General features: G+C 40.8%; 1 protein-coding gene across 1 annotated transcript in view; it reads left to right on the top strand.

Annotated features, from left to right (window-relative positions):
• The window catches only part of LOC117824362 (1-phosphatidylinositol 4,5-bisphosphate phosphodiesterase beta-1), a 146,681-nt gene that overhangs the window by 32,171 nt on the left and 88,574 nt on the right, over positions 1-25,936 (top strand). The window contains exon 3 of the mRNA XM_034699830.1: positions 9,537-9,605. Coding sequence (XP_034555721.1) covers positions 9,537-9,605 — 69 coding nt within the window. The remainder of the gene's footprint in view (positions 1-9,536; positions 9,606-25,936) is intronic.

The raw sequence follows: 25,936 nt of genomic DNA, 5'->3' as shown, positions 1-25,936 counted from the left end.
TGAAAGGCTTGTTTATAAATAAACTACTTAAAAATAAATCAAATCAATACAGTAAAATTAATAAAATAATGAATAGTGGAAAGAAAAGTTAAAAATAAGTTAGCATTAACAAGACCAGATCAATACAATGAATAAATAGATAAATACATAATTAAATAAGATATATAAATGTTAAAGCAATGATTAAAATATTAATGATTCAAGTAATAATACAAATACAAATAATACAAATAATTTAAAAAATAATAATAATGCAGTCCAGGGCTAAAAACAAATGTCTCCAAATTAAAAGCTAGATTAAAAAGGTAAGTCTTAAGTTTACTTTTAAAAACACCCCGAGAGCTCGCCGTTTTGATGTCCAGAGGCAGAGAATTCCAAAGTTTAGGGGCGTAAAAACAGAAAGCTCTCTGGCTGGCGCTTGTGTGAGAGACACCTGTAGCACCAGATTTGTTAGACAAGGCATCCGCATTTCCCAGAAGTTTATATGTATTTTATGTTTGACATTGTTGATCCTGCTAACAGTGTCAGACAAGCTCCAACTTTCTGGGAAAGAGGTGTTGCATTTGGCCATATTCTGATTTTGTTTCTAACACTTTTGCAATAAACCCCAAAAAATGCAGACACTTTATACTGTTAAAGTATTTAGCCTGCAAGAGACAGATCTGGTCTCACACACAAACAACACACACCTTTGAAAATCAACTTCTCACTCGCAGAATTTATCGAACGACTCTATCATTAGATAAAGACGGAGAGAGGAGATGAAGGAAGGAAAAGTCAAGACTGTGTTAGAAAGGATTTTGAAGAGGAAGCGACACAGACACGGGTGAAAGACAGGGGATCTTTACCTGCAGAATGAAAGTGAAAAATACATTTCTCTTACCCGTCTGCTTTGTCCTGACTTCAAAGAGCCAGTGGATTGCACTTAGGAGGTGTCTAAATGATGTGATGTGGAAGATGAGTGCTGTGGCTGCACTGTATCTGCCACTGGCAGTGATTCTCAAAGGATTTCAGTGGAGAGCCTCTGCACAAACACACGGATACACAATGCTCAGTCCGGCCTGCAAACTGCAGAACAGAGACATAGTGTGGATGAATGCAGCTTATAGTCTTTTCGATTGCATGCCAAATGTTTCTATTTGTATTAAAATGGTTACCTACAAAGACATGCAGGGTTTAATATTAGGGAAGACAAATATAAAGCTGGAATATATATTGCAAAGATGCTAGGAGGAAACTGTATAATTTATTAAAAACACAACATCATATTGAAAAGTCAAGTGCATGTACAAGTACATCTCTTTGTGTGTGTGTCTTCCACTGTAGTGTTTGTGTCTCATCTGGCCGCTAATTACATCAACTTATCCTTCCTGGGGTTCTATTTGCATATATGTGTATGTGTGTGTGTTCTAATGCATTCCTGCATATGTGTTAGTGTGTTTCCCACCTCACACCAAGAAGTCTGAAGGGGATCTCAGATGTTTCACTAGAGAAGATAAGAGCCATCCAAAGCATGCCTGAAGGAAGCCTTAGAGAAAAGAGGAGCTTAAATAGTGTGCAGGAGTAAGGATGGAGGAAGGGGTGGAGAATAGTGGGTTAGCAGTTTGTGTGTGTGTGTGTGTGTGTGTGTGTGTGTGTGTGTGTGTGTGTGTGTGTGTGTGTGTGTGTGTGTGTGTGTGTGTGTGTGTGTGTGTGTGTGCATGTGTGTGTGTGCATGTGTGTGTGTGCATGTGTGTGTGTTTTAGTAAGGGATCAGACAAGACAAGATGTGAGCCGTCATCCATCGACACAGGAGCTGCTGTCAAGATTGGAGAAGACGGGAGGGAAGCATGAAAGGAGGATGAGGAGGAACGAAGCAGGCAGATGTCCAGGGAGAGGTTAGGAGAGACAAGTGAGAGAGAGAGAGAGAGAGAGGCACATGTCCAAGACAGCAGAGGAAGACAAGGGTGAGAGGAAGGGAGGAGGAAAAGGAGGAGGAGGAGGGGAGCACAAAACCAGCCAGGAGCATATCAAAGACAGAGAGAGAGAAGAGAGAGAACAAGAGTGGATGATGGACAGATGAGGGAAGCGGTGCTGCTTTCTCTGTCATCCCGCTTGGTTGTGCTATCTGTCAGAGAGGAGCACACTCCCTCCAGTACCCCTCACTACTCTCCATCTGCAACAGTGCATGCAAGTGTGTGTGTGTGTGTGTGTCCAAGATTTGATTGGCCTGGCACGCTGCAAGGGGAAAATGGTGACCGGTGCAAGAGTAAGAAGGAGAAGGAGAGCGGGTCTCATCATCACTCTCAGTCCTCGAGTGTTTATAATGAGCGTACATGCCAGACGCTGCAGATTGATGATAGGCCAGAGTTGGAGTTTATGTGTGTGCATTATTTCCCCCGTACAGTGTTGTGTTTGTGCTTGTGTGTATTGCCTGGTGTGTGAATGTGTGCGCTGATGTATAGAACAAAGCTTCCAGCAGCCTTTATCTCAGCGTTGGTTGTTTTGTGGAGCGTGTCAGCTGCTGATAGCCACTATCAGCCGCAGCCACCCTCCTCTCCATCTCTCGGCCTCACTGTTTTTTCCCCTTAAAGCTGTCCTCTTCCTCACTACTGCCTTGCCACCTTCCCTCTTTTCTTACCCAAACTACTCTGACTTCTAAACTCTGTGTCCTCTCTGCATCTGTCTAACCATGAACCCCACTAAAACTGATAACCAAAGTCACGTGACTGCACAAATGTATGACTTTGCTCTACATGTGGAGTTCTTTCTGACCTTGTTTAACCCACTGGAAAAGGCTAATTTAAAGTCATGTGTGTGCTGCTTCGAAAAGAGACTCTAAAGTGGAAAGCAGTAAATCCAGCATGATGAATTCTTAGCGTATTTTAAGATGTGCCTTGTGTATGAACTTATTTTGAGTGTTATCCTGATTCTGCCTTGACAGATAACTTTAATATCCCTTAAGGTGTGAGTAAATACTACTTTCTGAAATAGGATCGCTCTACAATTTATCCAGCTTGTTTACACATTATCCACACAGAATGACCTATAAGGCTGGTAAAACATTTTGTAACTGGTGTCTAGGAGACACAGCCACCAAGAGCCATTAAAAATTCACTGTAAAGAGACATGACTTGAAGATGCAACAGTGGGAGGTAATGACAGCAAACAAGTAATTAAGGAACAACTGCAGCTCCTCTTTACAGTGTTTACAATACAGAGCGACAGACTTCAACCTGAAGGAGGAGGAAGGGAAAAGGACCAAAGTCAGAGAGAGTTGGGATACAATATGTATAAAATCCCTCTTAATGGCCAACATTGGTGCAACATAAATATCCTTTTAAACCCTCCTGTTATGTTTGTTTCTCTGGAACAGCAATAATGTTCCTGGGTCAATTTGACCCGGGGCATATTTAATTACCCAAAAGTGTCAGAACCCCAAAAAATCCCAATACACATTTTTTTTTAAATCTCATTATTAACTTCATTACTAACCAGTTAAATCAAGATTTAGAGGATTTGGTGTTCCACAATTCTCACAGGTCAGGCTTCAATGAGAATAAATCACTTGTTTTTCATTCAAAAACTTTTTTAATGTACATTGGAAAGCCCTAAATATAAATACAATATTTTAACATGACATAGATTTTTGTTTATTTTATTTTACATTTTGATTTTTAACATTTTTTTTTATGAAGTGATGTTGATAAATTAACACAACACCTCTTCTAACACATGCTGCCCAGATTTATTATGCTGCCTTTCGCTGGTTTGGAAGGCATACTGTATACTGCCTAAAATAGGCTTTTAAAAGGGTCAATTTGACCCGCAACATAACAGCAGGGTTAAGTTCTATGTTCATAAGACTCACGAGTTTCTCAGACACACACCAGCTGAACGTACAAAAAACACTTCTCAGTGTCAACAGTTGACAGACACATATGCAGGCCAGAGTGACTGCACCTGCTGCCAGGTGGAGAAAGAGCAATAAAAAAACACATTGAAAGCACAAAAGAAGTCAGACATCAGACATTACATGAGCACATAATATGCCAAATAGAGCTGAAACTGCCTTTCACCAGACACAAAAAAATGGGTGGGATAAAATTATCTTTCCAGCTGCCTCTCTTTTTGCTTGTCATTGCAAACTGAATGAAGATTGTGAGTAAAAACATGTGGTATGGACAAGTTTTCAGTTTCATCCTCTGAACAAGTAATAGAACAATTACAAGATGACACACTTGTACTAATAATACTTAATAATACTTCCCCAACTCATGTATTATACCTGAGACTGCTCTTCAGCATTTTCACTTCTGCTTACGAGACAATTTTCCAACAGGACATCTTTCAAATGTCAAGTCAAATTGGGGTTAGGTAAAACTTGAGTGCAGCACGTCACAGCTTTGAGATGCTCCGAAGCATGATTGCTTTCACTGGTCCAATGGAGTACATGAGGTTAGAGAAAGCTGGAAACATTTCTGCATAATTTACACCGCTACACAAAGTGTAGAGGAAAAAAACTTGTGTTGCTCCCACTGGGCAGGCGGTGAGAGGATTGCCTGGCTGAGATCTTTGCTCCTTCTACACGTCACATTTGTCTACTGGCGGTGGTAAAGGCTAGAAAGTGTCTGAAGTATCTCTGTGAGGGGACATGTGTGCAGCACCTTCAATCGTTCATAGAAATTAGCTTTACTCATTATACTTGAAGGCTTCACTTGGGCTAACTCAAGTATGGAATCCATTATACAAAGCTACAGTGCGCAATGTACTTTTTTGTATCAAGGGAGATTTTACCTTCTTACAGCAAACGCCTTTGAGAGTTTAAAGGAAAATACTCTTTCATTTAAATCCCCATTTCAAACAGAAATTGTTGGTTCCAAATGATTGCTTTGAAGATGTTGTTTTAATTTTGTGAAATTGTTGAGGAGGTGGAGAAATCAAATTAACAAGGGACATGTAGCAGAGTGGATGGGTGAAAACAGAGTGAATTAGTTGCTCAGTACAAATAGACCCTCAGGCAGCCTCACAGCAATGCCAGGCTCTCCAATTTGGCTCCTGGCCTTTGTCACATGCCATACCTCAACTCTCTCCCACTGCTGCTGCTACTCTTCACTTCATACTGGCTAATAGAGTGTTTAATAAATGGAAATAAATCCAAATGTAACACATTCGCCTGGGAGTTTGAGTTAAGCCATGTACTGCAGGAAGCATGCGGCAAAATTTGAGTCCAAAGTCTTCAAAGTCTGAGCATATGTTAATTGAAAATATCCACAGGTCATTTCCCTCCTACATACAAGCTTTCTTCTCCTTTGTCTGTCTCATGTGTAGCTCTTTTCTCTTTTCTCTCTCTCTCCGTCTTTCTCTCTTAGTTAGTCAGCCTCTTCAGGTGAGGAGGTTTGTGACTCTATCGCTGCAGGGCTGTTAGAGTCACTCTATAGGAACCCAGGAGTGCAGCAGCCGCAGAGTGGATGTGACTCAAGCACAGCTCTCCACACACCATTTTCCCTTGTTACAGGACATGTTTCCTGGCTGCCGAGTATCACTGGAGGGCCACTTACAGGGACAGGCACAGCACCTGTTCTGCTTTAGTGTGTTGTGTTCAATGTATAAGCGTTAAATCTGTTTATGAGTGGGGGAACACATCCAGGCCCCAAAATCCTGTGACCCTGAGTGAGTGGTGGTTTGAAAACTGTTATGCACAGAGTTGTTTTTTTATAATACTCTGACATAGCTCTGCATCACATAAACCCCCCCAAACTGTAATCTACTTCTGTGTTCCTCTGCTGCTTTGTAGGTTCAGTATGCTGAGCAGATCAAGTCCTTGCACACAGCCTGTGTTTATGGGAGCTTATTTTGGATACAAGAGATGACAGGGGGGGGGTTAGGGGACACCCCGACATGTTATACCAGTAGAGTATGTGTGACCTCATGACACAAACCGGCAGCCTGTCAGCTGTAGTGTAAGTAAACCACATCTGACTCTCAGCCAATCTGACATAGACATGAAGGCTTAAAGATAAAACATGACACTATGGATAAAGAATTGAAATCTTATCAATTACTTATTTTGCTTTTTCCTTCTTTAAATAAGTTCACCAATATTTGTTTTATACATGCTGTTATAGTATATTCTGTCCTCTTTAAATAAAAGAGTGAACATCCCTCAAGTTTCCCCCCACAGCGGCCTCAATATAATGACCAGTCTCAAACATCTCCCCCTTCCTTCCCTCTGCCCTGTACTTATTCACCTCACTCCATCCTCCCCCTCTCTCTTTCTTTGCTCCTTGTCTCCGTTGCTCAGCAGAGGCCCTGAGCCCTGTGGAGTGAACATCCATTTGAGCCCCGAGGCTGTCAAGCATGCTGTTGGTAAATGAGCAAACTAACCTGTTGCTTTCAGTCTGCCCACTTCCACTTATCCACTTTTCTCCATCTCTACCTTCCATTCCATGTCTCCTTCACCCTCTCTCTCTCTTCCTCTCTCTCTTTCTCTTTCTCACACCTGCACACTTCTCCCTTGCTTGTACCTGTAAAGCTGTGAGAGATTGTTTCTTGAAAGGGCAGCAGACACTTTGTTGTAAAACCAACCAACTAGGACCTGGACTCTGAAAGCCCCTTTGTAGATATTTTGTATGGCGTTTTATTCCAAGCACCTTGTAACAGATTATTTTCAAGGGCAAGGCTCTTGTCAAGATTTCATACATCACATTTCATACACTATTGAGCTCAGTGTTATTTAAATCAAAGGATAAAAGAGATTTCTGTAACACAGGAACGTGGCATTTATATTAGACGTAACAGGGCCTGAAGCAGACAGAAGCTGGTTTGACAGCAGAGTGACTCACAGATCAATGATGAATTTCCCTCAGCTTCATTCAAACACCAGCCTCCTTACTTCAAGAAGAAATGGGATTAATTCTTATTTAAAGGCAGAATCCTGCAAATGTTGTGTGGACAGTCTTAACAGCGGGGGTAGACGGACAGAGCTTAGGGCCATCGCATGTTGAGCATGTCCATTAATTTCTGTGGCTTTCTCTCCTGCTGGCTCTGCTCACTTCCTGGACGTGCCATGGGTCTTTATAGGCTTTTTTTTTATCACTGCCTAATGGTTTTTGCACACAGAAATTCCCAGAGAGAGAGAGAGAGGGGGAAATTAAAATTGTGAAAGACAGATCGAGAGGCAGAGTGATAAATATGAAGAAAAGACAAAAATGAGCAGATAAAGAACGTATGTCAGAGGAGATAAATGAGAGAAATTAAACAGGAAAAGCAATGGCTGGAGCCACCAGACTGAAGGAAAGTACTTTCATTAACTCACTATGCAGCGTCTGCACTTATAAATCCAAGTCAATATTTATAAAATGTCACTGGCATCAACTTTCATTTACATCTGTACAATGATTAATCCTCTGCAGTGAGTGCTGATGCTGCTGTTTGGCTGTTACAGCACCAACTACATATGTAACATCTTAGTCACACACTGTGTAAGCAGCTGGTAACCATGCAGGCAGGTTGCTTTACCTTTAATGAGTCAGCTGTATCGCTTAAAACTCAACCAATAATGCTGCACCAGCTTAGATTTGCTTTAACTGTGCAAGGCTGGAGGGCACAAAAACGGACCCCATCAGCGAGCTGCTTCCTAGAGCCCTGCTGCTCTGCCAGGCCCCCATGCAGAGTTTGATCCCACTAAAGAGACTTCAAAGTAGGCATTTTCAGTCCTGATGTAGGCGTTAACCTTTGACTCAAAGGCTCTCTCTGTGCAAACAGGGACTGCCTAATTGAAGCTGCAGAAAGGGAATAACCTGTCCTTGTGGATTACAGCCGTAGGGGAGAGTGCCTTAATGTAAAGACAGATGGGGGCTTTGCATCCACATAACTGAGACATTTGCTTTTGTGACCAATAATTTGCATCTGCAAATCCTTCTTCAGAGCTGAGCTTGCTTTTATCTTGGTCATTTGGTTATACACTGAAAAACTAACATGATCTGGGGTTCTTCTTCTTCATCTGCTATTGTACATGTGGTATTGGAAAAAGTATAGATCTACTGCTGTTGGCATAATAATCTAAAACAGACACAAACAATCTTCATATATAAGAATGAAACAATCGTTTTCAGGGTCCAGGATGGGAGGTATGGATTTACAGATAAGGAAGAATAGCCAGGTGCAATTTTCTTCAAATCTCATTGCCTTGAGATGGTCAGATACTGAAGATGGAGCAAAGCCTCCATCACACCTTGTCTCCCCAGATAGTGCTGAGTGGACATACAGTTCATTCTGGTTAATTTTCCACTTCATGTCCTGGCTCCTGCTCAGAGATAGAAAGAGAGATAAACCAGGCTGATAGAAGGATGAGGTGACTGAAGGAAGGCAGCAGAGGCCCTATGTATGATTGCATTTTCTGAGTATTCATTGCTAACCACATTACCGGCTGTTTGAGGGACATTGGGCTTGCAAATAAGCTTGACACGCATGGTTTATTGATGGCTGGCTGCATGTCTGTGATGTGTGTGACAGTTGGAAGAAGCTTTCCATTTACAAATTGTTTGGCGATTGTTTCAGTGCTCTTCATCAAGACGGTAAAATATTAGAGCTTGGAGATGGAACAAGAGGCTCTGACATGGCTTCCCACACTTGTATAAATAATAAATCAATGGTGGAGCCAAGATTTCCACTTCCCAACAATGCCGTCGCACAAAGCGCTTGGTTCCTTTTTTGTGGAATAATGATGTTTGCATTTCCATGGCTTTTTCATGGCTGTTTGTCAGCTTTGCAAGTTGACTTTCAATCACATAGTTAACTCCAGCTAAAATGTGGCACAAGTTTATGGCACAGCATCACACTACAACAGAAAATGTGTTTATCTCTGGGGTGTTACACCAGGTTTTCTCTTGCTAGTAGTGTTTCTATTGGTGTCTGTCGCAGCTGAATTTGTACTTTTTTTTGCCCCTAAATATAACTTGGAAAAACAGCCTATTTTATATGGGACATAATGGGACTTCCTAGGCCTTTGGAGCCAGTCTCAAGTGGACTCGGAATTGCAATATTTAGCACCTCCACATTGACTCATTTTTTTTATCAAAACTGGAGGTTGCCGCTTGGGCCTGTCACACTAGTCTTTTATCTGCTTACATGAGACAAATCTGTCAAGCTTATTTTGACTACTTGTGCTTTTGATCACTTAGCCAGGTCATCAGCCAACATGGGAACTTATTTCTCTGTCCTGAGTTTCTGCCCAACATTACAATTCAACTTTGGCAGAGCAAAGTGTCATTAGGGTAGCATCTATCTACACTAAATGATTCCCAAATGGCGTTTGGAATTGAGGCTAATGTGTGTCTCTTAACACTTGAGATTGATCAAACATACACAGCAAACACACAAAGCCTCCCGCCAGAGGTGGCTGCTTTGGAAATGGAATTGGATGTTGAAAGGTTCCTGGATCTTAAACGGCTCCCATGAGCTAAGAGTGTCTTTTTGTCCTAAACTGACTTTGAAGCTGTTGAATTAGCAGTGTTGACATTGATACTGAATCAGTTTTTTCTTCTTGTTTCCAGGATACAGACCTACTGGATATAGCATATATAAAAGATGCCCGAAATGGAAAGTGCACTAAAACACCAAAGGTAAGACCACTATTTTATAATTTGAGTTGCTTTCCCAGCCTACATGCTTGTACATACTTTTGAAAGCATATTTATTCAGAGGCCGTGCGGTTCTTTCTAGTCGCTGAGAGGTATTGAACCAAAAAGCTTGTTTCAGTATTGTTCTTGTCTCTGTCTGCTGTGACTGTATACAATGAGCAGCATACTGAAAGGACAGAGGTGGGCATTTTTGGGGTGATGAAATGCTTTGTAAGTGTTTATTTTTTATTTTTTTATTTTTATTTTTGTACAGAAATGAAAGCCATGAGTGGGCGGAAGCCCAGCTATGAATCAGACACTGTCTGCATCCATCCAGCCAAAACATTGTAATGGAGAGGACTGAAATTAGTTCAGGTGGTTGTGATGACTGACATTTAAACGTGAGGCCTGTCAGTTCTGTATAAATGTTTTGGTTTGTTTTGGAGATTTATAGAATGTAGAAATACAGAATGTGTGTGTGCCTTCTCGTTGAGTACTATTTGAATCATCCATGCACATTTAGGTTCTTTTTTGGAGGAGGCTCTGAAAATTATGTCACCCTCAAAACTGATGAACAGCACTCTGAGTGTAAACTGCACAGTATCTGCTTAAATGGTTTTCTGGGAAACATAAAAATATCTTGGGTATAAAATCGATTTTTACAGCTCATCAAAATGCTGGTGATTGTGAGCAATTAGGGAAGAATTTGCACTCACATTTTTTAATATGTCACTCAGGAACTGTTAAGAAATTTGGCACATTCTGGTGCGGTTTCCAAAGCCAAGTTCAGTTCTCACAGTTAATTTCCAATTTACCAAGGGGTGTTTGGAACAATAACCTGCATTCCGATCCACTTTCTTATTATATAACTCAGCACAATAACTCAATTTTATATATCATTTGGAGCTGATCAATCTTGTGATGTGCTGCTGTTCCATAGCCGTAGCAGTCTTCATGGTTTTGACTTGGTGCAGCAGGAGGAGCAAGTGGGGGTTGTGCTCTGCTGCTCTGTCTGGGGAGTGAGTAATGATGGAATGAGTACAATAACACAGAGAGGATTCATGCATTTCTAAACAGCTTACAGAGTGATGCTACCCAGGGAGGAGACAAGACCACGTGACAGGTAGGAAGATGGTCGAAGCATTGGAAATCCATTACTGAGAGATGGAGCGGTGATGCACCCTGGGCATCGTAATGGGAGCTCCAGTGAGACTCTGTGTCTGAAGAGTTGATGAGACAAGAGAGGAATGGAAAGGGGGAGGGAGGAGTGATGAAGTGAAGGAAAGCAGAGAGGAGAAGGAAAAGCAAGGAGATATTTTTTTCAATGTGAGGTCTGCCAAAGGCAAGAAAAGGGATGAGAGGAAGAGAGGAAGAACACAGACGATGTGAGGTCCAAGGAAGATGTCATGCAAGAAACACATAATACCAGACGGCAGTTGCTGTAAATGGACAGCACTTTTTTGTGGCTCACTACTCAAACATTTCTACTTCACACTTCTGGAGGATCTTTTCAGAATGGTGAAGGTCTTGTAAGGATCACTGTGCAGTCAACTTCAGCTTGAAAGAAATGCTGAAAGGGAAAATAAATGTATACCAGCTTAAGGAAAAGCTTTTTGAAAATGCTGACAACGGTTATATAGAGCTCATTACACAAGCAAATAAATCTGAATCAGTGAAAGTAAGATAGGAAGTGGAAACATTTGAAAAAATATGTTACAATTCTCTTCGTCAGTGTTTTGAAGTGACTTATTTTCTGGTCGTTTAAATGGAAATTTAAATTCCAATCAACCGACTAATCTAAAGGTAAGAAAAAAATCAAGACATAGTCAAAGCTAAGCAGAAAGTATTGAACACGCCTAAAGATTGGAACACAGAATGATGTCAATCTGGTTTGCAGAGTGCGGCTAAAGTTAGCAGAGCTAGCCCCACCAGCTGACGGTTCTTGCAGGGTAATGTCCATATTCCTGTGTTTGTTCCTCATTGCTCTGGTTGAGTGGTTATGTGCCAGTTTAACCAGACACAGCCTACATACAACTTTATCTCCATTTTCTAGATCACAATACTGCCAAACCGTGCCAAGGTACTAGATGCCTTCCAGGTAGTAGAACAATACAGCATTATGGTAGGAACCATTAACCTTAGCTACAGGGGTGGATGTTGGCTGGTGGCTGCTTTGAACATCTGATTTAGTCCAGTAATGTATACATATAAAGTAGGAAAGAGTTCAAAGATAATAATATATGATAATTTACCAGAATATACAGTTATTGTTGTTGCCCAAGATACTACCGATCTTTTATGGACCCAAAGCTGGATAAATAGAATGGCTCTTAAAATTCACACTTAATGAACGTAATACACTTAAGAGCCCTTATTTTCTTGTTGCAGAAAACTCATTTCAGTCTCCAGTCTCATTTACCTGAGTGAAGAATGGGTCCATCTGCCTCCAACTCGCTCTGCAGTAATTTATGGTTTTTCATCTTGTTTTTTTGTGTGTATGATGCTTATCTTTTATTTACAGCAGTAATAAAGTGTCCTGAAGGAGACACCTTGGTTATAAACATCATGATAAACAAATCAGGAATCAGAGGTGACGGCATGAGACCAGCTCTTCATAAGGTTTGGCTTTGTCCCTATAGGTCCAGGATCCTTGTGGACCAGGACAGATCTCTACCATATGGCATATTGACACTAGGGATGAGCCTTTCTAGCCAAAATACTATTCCATAATCATCTGTTAGACAATTCTTGGAATACCCCCCCCCCCCCCCACACACACACACACACACACACACACACACACACACACACACAGACACGCACACCTATCCCATTAACGTCCAGCAGCAGGACGAGATGCTTCTAGTAGCCAGCACTGACGGTGTCTGTCTGGCGTGGCGTGTGCTTACATTTTAGAGCCATGCTCAGTCTCTGGAAATACGTGTTTGGTGTGAGATTCAGAAACAGAGAAAATCGCTGCGACTGTCGCTAATGTTTTCTTCTTCTTTTGCTATTTAATGCAGTTAGCATTCTTCTTCTTCTTCTGTTACTTAATGCGGATAGCAAATGGCTTTAATATGCTCTATAGCCGCCGTCTGTTGGGAATACTGCATTACAACCAGGCACCGGTAAAATGATGAAAAATTGTACTTTTAAAAGTGAACGAATATTCCAATATTTGAAAATCATTGCCCATCCCTAATTGACACCATAAAAACTCTCAAGATTTATCAACATTTAAAACTAAATTAAAATCCAATTGGTTAAAAAAAAGCCTGCTATTCAAACTGAGATTGACATAAGCATTGTAGCACATAGTGGAGATGGCTGAGGGTGAAAACAATCAAGAGAGGTATACATTTCCCTCTGAAGCATTTATTCAAGTCACACTGCTGATAAAACTCATTTAACACTGTGTTGTTGGAGCGGTTGGTTTTATATGCTTTCTTCTAAAAAGCTTATTTAATGCTCTTGCTCAGAGGCTCCCTGAACGACCTTCATTCATGTACAATGCAGGGAACCAACATGTTTACCAAGACAAGATGAGATGTTGGACTCATGGTGATATGTCTTCTAAAAAGCTTTAGGAGGACACTCACTTTGCTACTAAAAAAGACGTGCATCCCAGTTGAATGTTTTGAGTCTCAGATGAAATCATTCTCTACACACCGGCTTAAAATGGGCTCCAGATGGAAAGGCTGCCTTGGCTCGCCTCTTTGAGCTCAAGTTACTCCATATTGTCTACGTACAGCATCGGAATTTTCAGTCTCAACGTCATTTAAATTTGGAGTTTATAGCAGTGTTCATCGTCTCGCCGAAGTGTGCGGGCGGCTCGTCTGCCCTGATGAACTCATGCCACCCTGCCCACGGGCTCCAGCTACTCAGCTATGATTCATTCTTTTTCACTGTGAAGACACACACACACACAAATACACTTGGAGAGGAACACTCACGATCATTTGTACATTGTGTACACTTACAACTGTACAGACACAAATAACTGCACTGATGAGAATTATCAAAGCACGACAAAAGCAGTGTCGTTTGTTCCACCATGCTGAGGATGATGATGTTAATTAGCATGTGTCCACCCCATCATCATTCATGCTGATTAGATTGGCTGCTTGTCAGAATGACAAGAGGCAACCTTTGTTTGACGGGTGGCGCCAGAAATAAATCACACCCTTGGGCCTGACGGAAGCACAACACTAATAACACTTAATATACTCACAAAAATAAAACAGGCATACTCGATACAGAGAATAGAGGGCACAATCTACAGAAGATTGGTGGTTTTACAGGCTTTTTGTTTTCAAAATTGAGTGTGTTTTTTTTTCAATTCTAAACACCTCAAATTGAAAGTAAAATGTAGTCATTTTTGCCCATAGTAACTTCTTGGATTAAAATAGCAAGAACGACTCCTTAAAATAAAATAAAACAAAATAAAAAATGATTGATGAACTCTATTTACTTAACAGTTTTAAATCTGACAATTGCATTGTTACTCTAAAGATATCTCATCACACATCCAAATAAGGCTGCACAATAAATTGCAACTTAATCATTATCATAATGTGAGCATGCACAATAGGGTTGTGTGATAGCATAATTGATAGCACAACTAGCACCCTAATAGTAAGGAGTAGAAAAGCCTATCTCTTTCAGTGTCAGATTACACTCATTAGGTGCGTTGCAAAGATTGTAAACGCAGAGACAAAGTCTCACTCCGTTAAAAAAAGTAATGTCACTCATATGCTTTTCAGAGAACTCTCTACCTTTATTGAGAACGTCAGAGTACCATATGAATTACGTTGCTTAAACGCAAGCCAAACTCATACTGTGCTGCCTCAGAAACGACGTGAATAGAGTGACATGCTATAGCTTGATAAGGTAGCTGTTCTGTGTTTTTGTTGTTTACCTTTTCAAACGATTGTTAATCTTTCAGTTAGGCAAATAAGTCTATGACTAAGTAACTAAGAAAGTTACATCAATGGATGCCTAAAAAAAAAGAATCTAGATTGAGGAGTCCAGACTGACTCATTTCATGCTCTTTGAAATCTGTCTCTTATTTAATCCATGTTAAGCTTGGACCAGGCTCCATTGTTCCAAACCATCCATTCATATTGTCTCTTTATTAAATCAGCACATTAGTGTGTTCCTGCACAGCCTGTTCCCTCTCCTCAGCACCAGCCAAACCTCTGAGGCCAATCACATCTGAGATCTGTAGTGCAGACTTACCATCATCAACTAACTTCCGCATAATATGTTCAGATAACATTACATCTACCTTCTTGCACATTGCGAATGGAATATTTTAAGGTCATCCCAGTGCTTCCTGGAAGTTTTCTTCTGTCCAAATTCTTCTTTCTTTGCTCACTTCAACTGGCAAGAGGAGAATGAATCAGTATATCAGCATGCAACATACATTTGGTGTCTGACAGAAGAAATGTCATGCTTTCTCTCTCACTCTTCAACAGCCAGACAGATACCATATCCGTGTATGAAACAGCCTGCTTGTACTCACTGCCTGTGCTGTTCAGGGTAGTTATTTACATGTTGGAAATGGAAATCCTTTAGATGTAGTTTTCTATACAGCAGACTTTCTTCTCAGATCCTGTCTTTTATTTTAATGGAAGTAAGACATCGAGCACAGCTGCTGTTATCCTGTGGGGAGGCTCCATGTGCAGACAGAATGCAGCCAGATAATTCAGAAATCCTTATCTTACCCCAGCCTGGGTCTGCCATTTGTTGTTTGTGTTTCAAATAACACAGAATCACAGAGCTTATCCATCCTATGATACATAGTCAGACTGAAGAACTGCTGATGGACTGAGTGTAAAATTATCTCAATCAACTGACAGGGGAACAAATTGATTTCTCAAGGCTTGTTAAAGAGGATAGTTTACAAAGGTGGACTGTCTGGACTGTTGCAGCTGCTCTTATCTGCTGAGAAACACATGGAAATGACTGACAACTTCAAAACAAGGCTGCCAAACAAACATATACATTCAGCTAAAGTATGAAGATGTAATAGGAGTTGGTTCCATGACAAATATCAGTATCTTAATGCCTTTGATATAGCCTAGAGCACCATACCAGAGAGAAGGCCTAATGCTCGGGTGTCATATCATAATTGATTAGCCCCTAAAAAGTCAACTTGTTCTCAAAGCAATAATTTATACTGAAGCTGCTTTTGGCAACTTCTATTTAAGAACAGTTAAATAAGTGATTTTTTATGTGACAAGAGTAACCAATAACATTGCAGCATTGAGTGTAACATTAAGATCAAGTCGACTGAATGGAGTTTCTGTATAGTAGCTGCTTCTTAGCTTAGGTCAGTGTGTTACTGGGTTAGGATTGCCAGTGATAAAAAACATGTCGCATCCACAGTGTTAGTAGGTGTAGAAAACTGGTGCTAGAAAATAATAGTGACATGTTTCTAGTTTCTTTTTTTCATTGCACTGATACCTGATTAAATCTAGGTATCAGTTACATTAAGGAAAAACATACCTAGTGATGTTGGTCACTCAAGAGCATTTACCATTAACTGTAGATGCTGTGCAGCGACACTTCCAGCTAAAAGAAAACATGAGCTTCCTCCTTTTGCTTTCCTTGTTCCTTGTTCTCTTCAGAGTCAATACAAATGTAATGAACAGACTGCTCTACGCTGTCCATTTCCTCCAGTGTTATTTGTTCCTCAAGACTTTCACTGTGAGGTGAGAGGAAGCGTCCGCGAGCTCCGTTACAGTCTCAGCTCTCAGCAGAGACAACTGCTGCTAAATACAGAGCAGCTTGTGTGTCCCCAGCAGTGTAACAGGATCTGGGAGAGGCCAGCAGGCCATTATCACCAGGGCTCCGTCTGGCCAACAAAGCCGACTAAAGCTCCATCTCCCACGGCAGTAAGTGCTAAACAGCTCCTCAGAGTGCACAGCGAGCTACTGCAGGGTTCAGAGCTGCCCTTATACAAAGCACATTCAAAGCAGCTGTTATTGACGTGTTAAAAGCACTAATTACACAGGTATGACCATAAACAGAAAGTGGGACATAGGATATCAGTGTCAAAGCAGTGCCTTATCAAAATTCTTTCTTTGGTTGTTTGAAAGTCCAAAACCGACCCAGATCTTTAGTCCAAAACAGCCGGACGTTTGAGTGCTGCCACTATCTTGAATAAAGCTCAAGATTTGAAATGTAAAAGGTTACAAAACACACCAAAATTGACAATGTTGGAAGTTCTGAATAGCTCAAGGTGGCTCTTTTGTAGGCCTGTGTATGACAACGATGCTTACCAAGTTTCATAAGTGAACTTATATAAATCCCTGTAAACCATCCGTTATTTACACTATATATGTTAAAAATTTGATTTTGAATCTCCTCTAATACAGATGCACAATGATATTTCTGTGGCTGTATTTATTCCCATCATCCAAGCTGTCTGTAAACCTCAATGAAGGATGGGGTCACAATATGTTCTCCAGCTCCGGCAATCACAGCTCTTCAAATCTATTGATGCAAGAGTGGGCAGGGCCTCTCTCTGACCTTGCACACAGCTACATTCAGGCATAAAGAGACGAATAGCTGGAAAAAGCATAGAAATATTAGGTAACATGCCCAGTCACATTGTGTGCTGTGCCCTGTAACGTACACTGACGGTGCCTACAGCTGTAACAAAATAAGTGTGTAGAAATGGGAATACTGTGCCATATCAGGGTTTCAGATTCTACATTGAAACGCTCCCTTGCTCACCCCTCTCGTTTGTGAAGCTCAACAAGTGATGGTGGCCTTCGAGGACAATAAGCAGCTGTGAAGCATGTTAAGTATGATCCTCTGTTTATCAAGTTTGCCATCAAAAAAACGTATCGATACAAATTATTTTACGTGAAACCACTCTTTTCTTCCAACTGGTGTATTTTGAGAGGCCATTCACTATATACAAAAACTGGATGTCAATACTTTGTCCTTTCTGTGCTACTGTAGAAACATGGCGGTGCAAGATGGCAGTCCCCTTGGAAGGTTTTTGTTTAAACCAAATGATGAATATTATATTCCATTTCTAATAAGCCTGTTCTGCTAAATGCCACTAAATTCTACAGACTGCACCTTTAATTATTTGTATCAAATATAACTAAAAACCAGCTTTGATTCATTTTCAGTTGCTCCTCACTGCCTGAACTTGCACCAGTGTATTTGACATTGTGATTGTAGCCTGTGTAGAAAGACAGCGATATGACAGCTTCCCAAAACTGAGGCCAATAAATAGCAAGCTCCTCTCACTGACCGGCTGCAGTGTAGGTCATTGATCCTGCCTCTTCCTTGTAAACAGGTGGGACATGGGTTAAACTATCATGCTGGTGTATACATGCAAGTGTTTATTTTCGGGGAATTGTGAATTGTGTTTTGGTTAGGAGATGCAGGATATTGTTTCCACAACACCACCAGCCAGATTGCTTCTGCACAAGTCTTGGCTTCAAAGTTCGTCATCAACACAACGTGTCAGTGCCGGTCATGGGGCGTGTTTTGGCTTCATTATCATACAATGGGGGATGGAGGCACATCGTATATATAAATACACAGTCACTGATTGTGATGCATAACATTTAAATCTAAACCCATCAGAGCGTGTATCCTTAAGACAGTGATTGCTTCTTGTGTGCAGTATGATAATCAATGATGCAATGATGTGCGCGTGAGACCTCGAGACATAGCAAAATTATATATATATACACCAGCAGTCTCACCCACATCCCACAGAGACTAATTGTAATTCAAACCCTGGTCTCACCTCCTGCACAGCTACACAGCCCCCTGCAGTTACAGAGATATAATGGTCCATCCCTTAAGGCTGATTTATACTTCTGCGTTGAATCAACGGCGTACCCTACGCCGGGGGTCCGCGTAGCTCCCGTACCTACGCCGAGGCCTACGCACGTAGCACCTCCTCCAAAATGTAACTCCCCGTAGACGCGGACCACAAGCCCTGTGATTGGTCCGCTCGGCGGCTTTGTTTTTCCCGCATTTACAGCACTTCCGGGATCCCGGACATCGGCCGCACATCGGCCGTGTATTTGATCTCCTCCTCTCTATTCTTAATGTAATCATGTCTGTATGATAAACAGCAACATGTATCAGCTGTAGATTAACATAACATGCTCTGAATAGCTGTGGAAAAGTAAACAGAGATCGTAGCGGGACCGTAAGCAGGCGGCCAGCTATCAGAGAGACCACACTGCCCTCAAGCGTTTCGGCGGAGAATTGCTGAGCGACACGGACACACCGACGCACAAGTATGTGGTGCTCATGTCTGCGTCAGTCCCTGCTGCGCAGGGGAGACGCAGAAGTATAAATCAGCCTTTAGAGGCTGACAGTACTAACATATGAGGATACACCAGATGGATATTGGCAGTATATCTTGCTTTCACTGATGGACTGAAGTCAGTAGTTAAGTGTCACATGGCAGTATGTGGCAATAGTGGAGTTTGGATCATTACTGTTTTGCAGCATATAAAAGATTACATCCTTGATGATGACAATTGTGCAAATGAGCACTGATTGTTGAGAGATCAGGAACTGAATATAAAAGGGAGCTGTAAGAGGACAGTCAGTGATAATGAGTATCTCTGAAGGGCTTTGTTAGAAAGGCTGAGAAAGACTGAGTGAATGTGTGTGTATGTGTGTTTAAAAGAAAAAACACAGAGACTAAAAGCACAGAAGCAACTAAAATCAGACTGAAAAGCATTGTTTGTACCAATAATGTAGCGTTGAATATATCAATTCTGAGTTACTGAGAAGTTGGGCATTCATTTGGTCATCTTTTAGGAAATATCAGTTTTTTTTTCAGTTTACAGGTCCAAAAATGTTATATTTGACATACCTAATCAGAAAGCTTTGTGAATATCAATAGACATGTTCTGCTTTATCGGACAATTTTAACGACTAGCCTAATTGATGAATAATTTTAGTACCTGGCTTTATCACAAATCACCAGCCTGTGTGAAATACTTGATTCCAATTGGTCAGTACTCCATAATAATGGTATTGATTCTGATTGATACATTGATTCTGAAAAAAAGGAGTTCAGGACATTTATGCAGTTTATGATTTCACCTCTTCCTGTTGATAATGTGCTGAAAAGGAAAAACTTGTTTTTGATGACAGCATTAAAAAACATGGAGGATGCTTTTAATATTACTCTCAATGTATTAGATATCACAAAACTTTAGATTGGTGGTTAATGGCTGACCAGTCAGCAGCAGAGAAAATTAGACCAGGTTGTAAAACCGTTGAAGCAAAAAAAAGCAAAACCAAACCCCGTGGCACGTGTGGGCATTGACAGTGTTACAGGACTGGTTAAGTGAGAGGGAAATGCCAACAGAAATTTTATAAGGAAGAAGAGCTTATTCAGGTGCCGCTGTTATTTACTGCTTGTGTTTGGAAGGACCACAAAAGAAACGCTCATGTTTTGACCAAACTGTGAACGAAAATGCTCAGGTCAATGTTAACTTGACCTGCAAGGAGGCTGTCAAAGATACAATTGCTGATGGAAGTGCTAACAATAGTTTTTTTGCTGCAAAAAAAACCAACCTTTCCTATCATTAAAATCATTTCTAAATCAATACATAGTGTAAAGTTGTTTGTATCTGTGGGTGGTAGCGAGGTATAAGTGGAATGATGTATAGTGACCAGGTGGCAATGCAAAATACAATCCCTCAAGAGTGGAAAAAACCTAGACGCGGAGGGCTCTCTTCTCCCCTCTGCTCATTGTACAATATCCCTTAGGTATACTATAACCACCTGCTCAGTATACTTCGCATGTCAGGTTTGTTTATTTTTTATCCAATGTTTAGACAGACACATTAAGCTACTGTATGGTTTGAGTTTAATGACTAGAGTTTTGATAGTCATACACCTTCATCATTTATTCCTTTTTAACATATATTTGATCATATATAACTAAATGAAACCAGACAATGATGCCGACAATTGGTTCCATTTCTCAGCATAATTTGGAGGATTAAAACTTGTGACATTTCAACATTTCAATGCGTTTTTATGAATACTTTAAATCAATGTGGCACTTTAAAATGCTTGTTGCTGTAAAGTTAGGAGCTCTGACATGGTTTAATCAGATTGATTAGAAGAAACCTATAAAGCACTGTTACATAATTGCACTGGGGGGGGGGATTTGTTTGTTGAAAATTTGAATGAATATGAAGTGTGGATCGTTCTTTTGCCCCTCAGGCTCTGCTCTGAGACATTTCAGTGCACAGAGCCATGAAAGTATCTGTCAGTTGATGAGGTCTGAAGAGAGAACTCCCACACACTCCCCTTTTAGACATGATTCAGACACACACATACACACTCGGTGTGCAAGCCCACATGCTATCATACCAATGGCACATTGTGGTATGTCGGTCACTGAAATAAACATGCCATTGCACTATCCAAGCATGTATCCCCCCTCCTGTGTTTGACACTCTCTCTTTGTCTCGTCTCAGTCTGGCGCTGTCAATCAGACAATCAATTGAGTCAGTGCTAATATGTGGAGAAGAGATCGGATACCAATACTGCTGCCCCCGGCTGTCGCTTTCATCGAGAGGATTTGCCACAGGGCAAATGGCAGCTCGCAGAAAGAGGTGATTAAAGTAAAACAGTATATAGACTCATTGATTTTCATAGAAGAAACTGCTACACCGTTTGTCATCCCTTGAACAAAAGCAATTGATCAGTGTCACAAATCGATGTAACAGAGTAAGAGAGAAAAAAAATGAAGCAGAGACAAGGTTAGCATGATGGGCCTTATGGGGTTTGAGTTGGATTCTTCAGTCAATTACTTATGTGATCTCTGCACACACAGATGAATTCCCCCGGTGTGTAGCAGGCCATCTCATTACTGCTCATGAAGAAATCGAAGGTGATGCTCTCCCTCTCTCTGTCTCTCTCTACTCTGCCTCACCTTCTGCTCCTGATCTCTGCTAAACCGAGACCAAGCTCCTGGATGGGGATGAATGATGAAGGGAATGACTGAATGAATAAACAGGTGTAACAGAGACTGTAATGATGAACAGGGCAGCCTTTGTGAGCAGAGAGAAAGTTCCTTGAGTGGATCCAGAGATGTCTATCTCGTTGAAAATGCAAGAGGAAGCACACAGGTGCACCTGTGCAGGTAAACCTCAGCAGAATTGTGTCAAACTTTCTGCAAAGAAAAAGAATGTTCCTTCCTGAATCTGTGTGTATTTCTCTGTACTCTTTTCACTTGGTGGCCGAGGGTGAAAGAGGGAACAGGGGGTTTGAGTAATCTGTTTTACTGATCAGCCAAAGAGAACAACTGTAGTTCACAAACATAATGTAATACCCAAGACATTCACAGTTTTGCATTTGTTTTTCAGTGTTCCCTTTTATTAAATTCAGTAAAGTTTGCTCGCTGCGTTGCACATTGTGTCAACTAAGTTCAAATATTATACCTTTGGTTATATACATTTACAAACCATTACTGAATGACCAAGCAATTCAGACAAAGAGCAAAAGGGGTTGAGCCCTGCTAGACACAGGAAGTTAAGTGACCCGTCTAAGTAGTTTTTGTTATCAACAGAAAAAATTACGAATTTATGGACATTGCTTTTTAATTCCCCCTTTTCTCTTCAGCGTATGAGCTGGTGTCAGTATTTCCCACTGGAACAGCATATGTCTCAAAGTCACTTGATGCCGGCAGTAAAATCAGACATGTCATTTTGCTAACCCTGCAGAGGTCATCCCAGTGGAACTCGAACTGTTCAAACAAGAACCAGTCCAGACAAGAGCTCTCAGATTAGAAAAGAAGAGCAGCTGACGGCAGAAAATTGCATGTTATAGATGGTGAAGAGAAGTTTGTGATGAGACATATCTCCATTGTGTTTTGTCTTAGTTTCTTCTGACAGGGGAAGGACAGTCCACACCAATTCTCTTGAGAGATGGATGTAGCCTCACATCCTCGGAGCTCAATGGCCTCTTTATTAGCAACAAATGTTAGGTGTCTTGTGTGATCATTTTGGAATATTTTAGGTTTACCACTTTAAAAGCTGGATAATGCAGCGATATTAATACTTTACTTTGTGACCTTTGTGATACGTCAGTTTGTTGTTTGTCAGGTGAGATTGTATTTTATTCACCAGCAGATGCTAGTTCAATGAAACGTTTATCTTTACTGTCGAAAATTGCACCATAACTGTCAGCAAACTAGAACACTTCACACATTAATCCATTTCTCTTAGCTAGCTTTTTCAAGCTATCATCCATTACTGGTAGCTAATCAGTTCAACTTCTTATTCATAATTGTTGACTTACTATTTCAACTATCAATTTCCCATTCCTTAAGGCTAATTTATACTTCTGCTTTGCCCCTACGCGGACATGAGCACCACATACTTGTGCGCCGATGTGTCCGTTTCGCTCAGCAATTCCCCGCTGAGGCACTTGAGGGCAGTGCGGTCTCTCTGATTTTATACTTTACCTTTATCTCAGTATTTTATATGAAAATCAAATTAAGATAATTGTTTAATCCTTCATACATTTTTGGCTAACTTTCTTATTTGTCATAATCCTCTATTAGATAACTACTAGAACACCCTACTTCCCTGTTTTAGCTCACTATTAAAGGTATGTGCTGACCCTCTTTGTCTGTGCATTTTGTTGTTCTTTAGGTTAGCTAATGTGGGTTGACAGGTGTCTCCTGTGCAGTCATGCTCCTGCAGCTGGTAGTGAATGAGTTACTTTTACACGTGCTCTTTATTTCCTGAACCCACTTGTGGCTGCAGAAGCCAAGCATCAGCTACAAGAATGCCCAGTTGGGAATCACTGCTGAAGAGCAGCCATGAATCTTAACAGTAACTCATTTAACTGGCCTCTGACAGGAGACTTACTGTAAAACTACAGTCATTGGCTCTGAGCAGTTCACCTATATCGACTGATCTCTGCCACGGCTTAGCCATCGCTCAGTGCAGGACAATCAGTGTGTCATTGTCAATATATTGAACTAGTTTCTTTTTTTCAGCCATTACGGACAGATCCCACACAAAACTACCTCTTAAGACTTACCTATTGAATTCATAGACAATCCGATTACAAGTAATTGACCTTATACATTTGTTGCTTTATGTCTTTTAAAGTGAGACCTCACTAGACCTGCATTTTTATAGCACAATCAGAATGTCTCATAATCTTTTAATATCATTCGAATTAGTTGAGAAAATGATTGCCTGGTTCACTGACCCAGAGCACACAGGAATTAAACTTTCTATGGAGACATTCATTAGCCCTCACACTGTCTCCACTCATACTGAAATACACACACTCTGCACACCAATATAGATATGAAATGTGAGGGGTTATGACCAGGCTGATGGGTCTGTTACTGTGGCAACCGTAAGGAAGTGAGGATGAGCACCATGCTAACAAGGACAGTAAAAGCTCACTGACACACGGTAGCTTCCCGTTTGACAGGGGAGCATAGAAACGATCACATCTACCACTAATTAAGTCTCCTCTCATGTAGAAATGTTCACAGCTTTTCTCTCCTCTCCTTTTTTCTTCTGTTTTGTGGTGAAGCATACCATTTCTCTCTGTCAGTCTCAGGAGTTAAACTGCAGTACGTGAGGCAACATTTTCTTGGAACAATTAGCTATTCCAGACTTGTGATTCCTAAAATGATTGAGGGACAAGAGCTGGAAACGTTCACGTCTCTCCTGCTTGACTGAACACTTGATTCTGTTACATTACGTATAAAACTTTGCCAAATCACGGTCTACTGCAGCATCTGCTCTCAATCGAACCCAGCAGATGTGATGCTCAAGGCTTTCTTATCTGTTCTTCCTCAAATGCTCACAAATCTGCAGAAAGCTATTAGATAGACTGGGAGATTGGCTCAGCTTCAGAGCCATTTTCATGGTAATTTCCTTAAAGGATTTTTGGAGGAACAAGTCTACCTTTTTCAAATGCGCTGATTTTGGAAGCAAATGTCTCCGAGATTCATAACTTTAAATTAAAACTATAATCTGCTTTACTTTGCTAATGATCACAACTGCTAATGAAGCAGCGCTAATGAAGATGTGATAATGACCATTGATCATTTCTGACTCCAGATATCTTATTCTAGAAACAGGCTTTGCATTTCTATATGCAACCAGACAAGCCTGCAGACAAATTTCTCCACTTTCCTCTCCTATTTGTTCTGCTTTAATTGGGCCGACCAATATCTCCTGCAAGTTTCAATCTATGTGTTATCGTTCATCTATTCATAGCAGATATGTGGTGAACTGATTGAGGGGGATGGATGAGATTGGAAGCAGCTCTTGGGAATTCTGTTCGTTGTCACCATGGTCACACCAGTCAGATCCTCGCACCATTAATCACATAGGTGAGACTGGTGGACGTGAAGCACATGGGGGTGATGGTGTGATCGTTTTTACGGCTTTACGTATAAATGTCTGTTTTAGTGTGTGTGTATGTGTGGAGGGGGGTTAGGGGACCTGAGGCATAAAGAGACAGGTGACCTTTCTCGCTCCCTCAAACAATCCCTTCCAAGTGCACATTCAAGCCAAAGACTTAATTGGCTTTGGTTGGTAAATCTCAGGAGAGTCAGTAAAGAAAATGTCTGATTCTTAATGCTGCTGCTCCAGAGACCACAGACCTCTCTTAAACTATTTCCTGTCTTAAAGACCTGGGCAAATGGTAGAGGAACACACATCTGCCTTTTTCTTTTTTCTCTGTTTTTTTTCTCTTGAGGGTTGCTCCAGCTTGGATCAGAGAACTTGTATACACAGTCCTTTTTCTTCCTGAATGGTTTCACTTTGTGCACATTTGTCTGCACAGGAAGTCATATTAGTTTTGTAGTATACTTTTATATGCCAAAAAAGTTCCCCCGCTTTCATTCTGGATGCCACACGGTTTTGTAGCTGGCAGACTGCAAGTTCTGTTTCACAATTGTAACACTTAAAAGAAAACACTGACAACACCCTGGTGAAAAAAACACATCCACTTAACAAGCTTTGTAGCCTCATGCAGTTTTAAAACACTATTTTATAGATTAAAGGGAGCATAAAGTCCCTGTTTCCTTTTCATTATACCCACAAACCTTACAACAGTCTTTTGCTGCATTTCTTTACTTTATCAAACACTGTTGTTAACATTTCATAATAGGGCAAACCATTCCATTAGCATCAGAGAACCACACTCGGTTCAAGAATATCTCTAGCTGAATAAAACAGGTGGAATTATTTCACCCCACTGTGCACTATAATGCACTGCAATTTTCTCTGTACAAAAGCCAGCAGTCGTCTTCTGCACTGTTGAAAGCATTTCAATTT

Source organism: Notolabrus celidotus, chromosome 13, assembly GCF_009762535.1.
Source record: "Notolabrus celidotus isolate fNotCel1 chromosome 13, fNotCel1.pri, whole genome shotgun sequence".
Lineage (NCBI taxonomy): Eukaryota > Metazoa > Chordata > Actinopteri > Labriformes > Labridae > Notolabrus > Notolabrus celidotus.
This window is presented reverse-complemented; position numbering and strand designations above follow the sequence as displayed.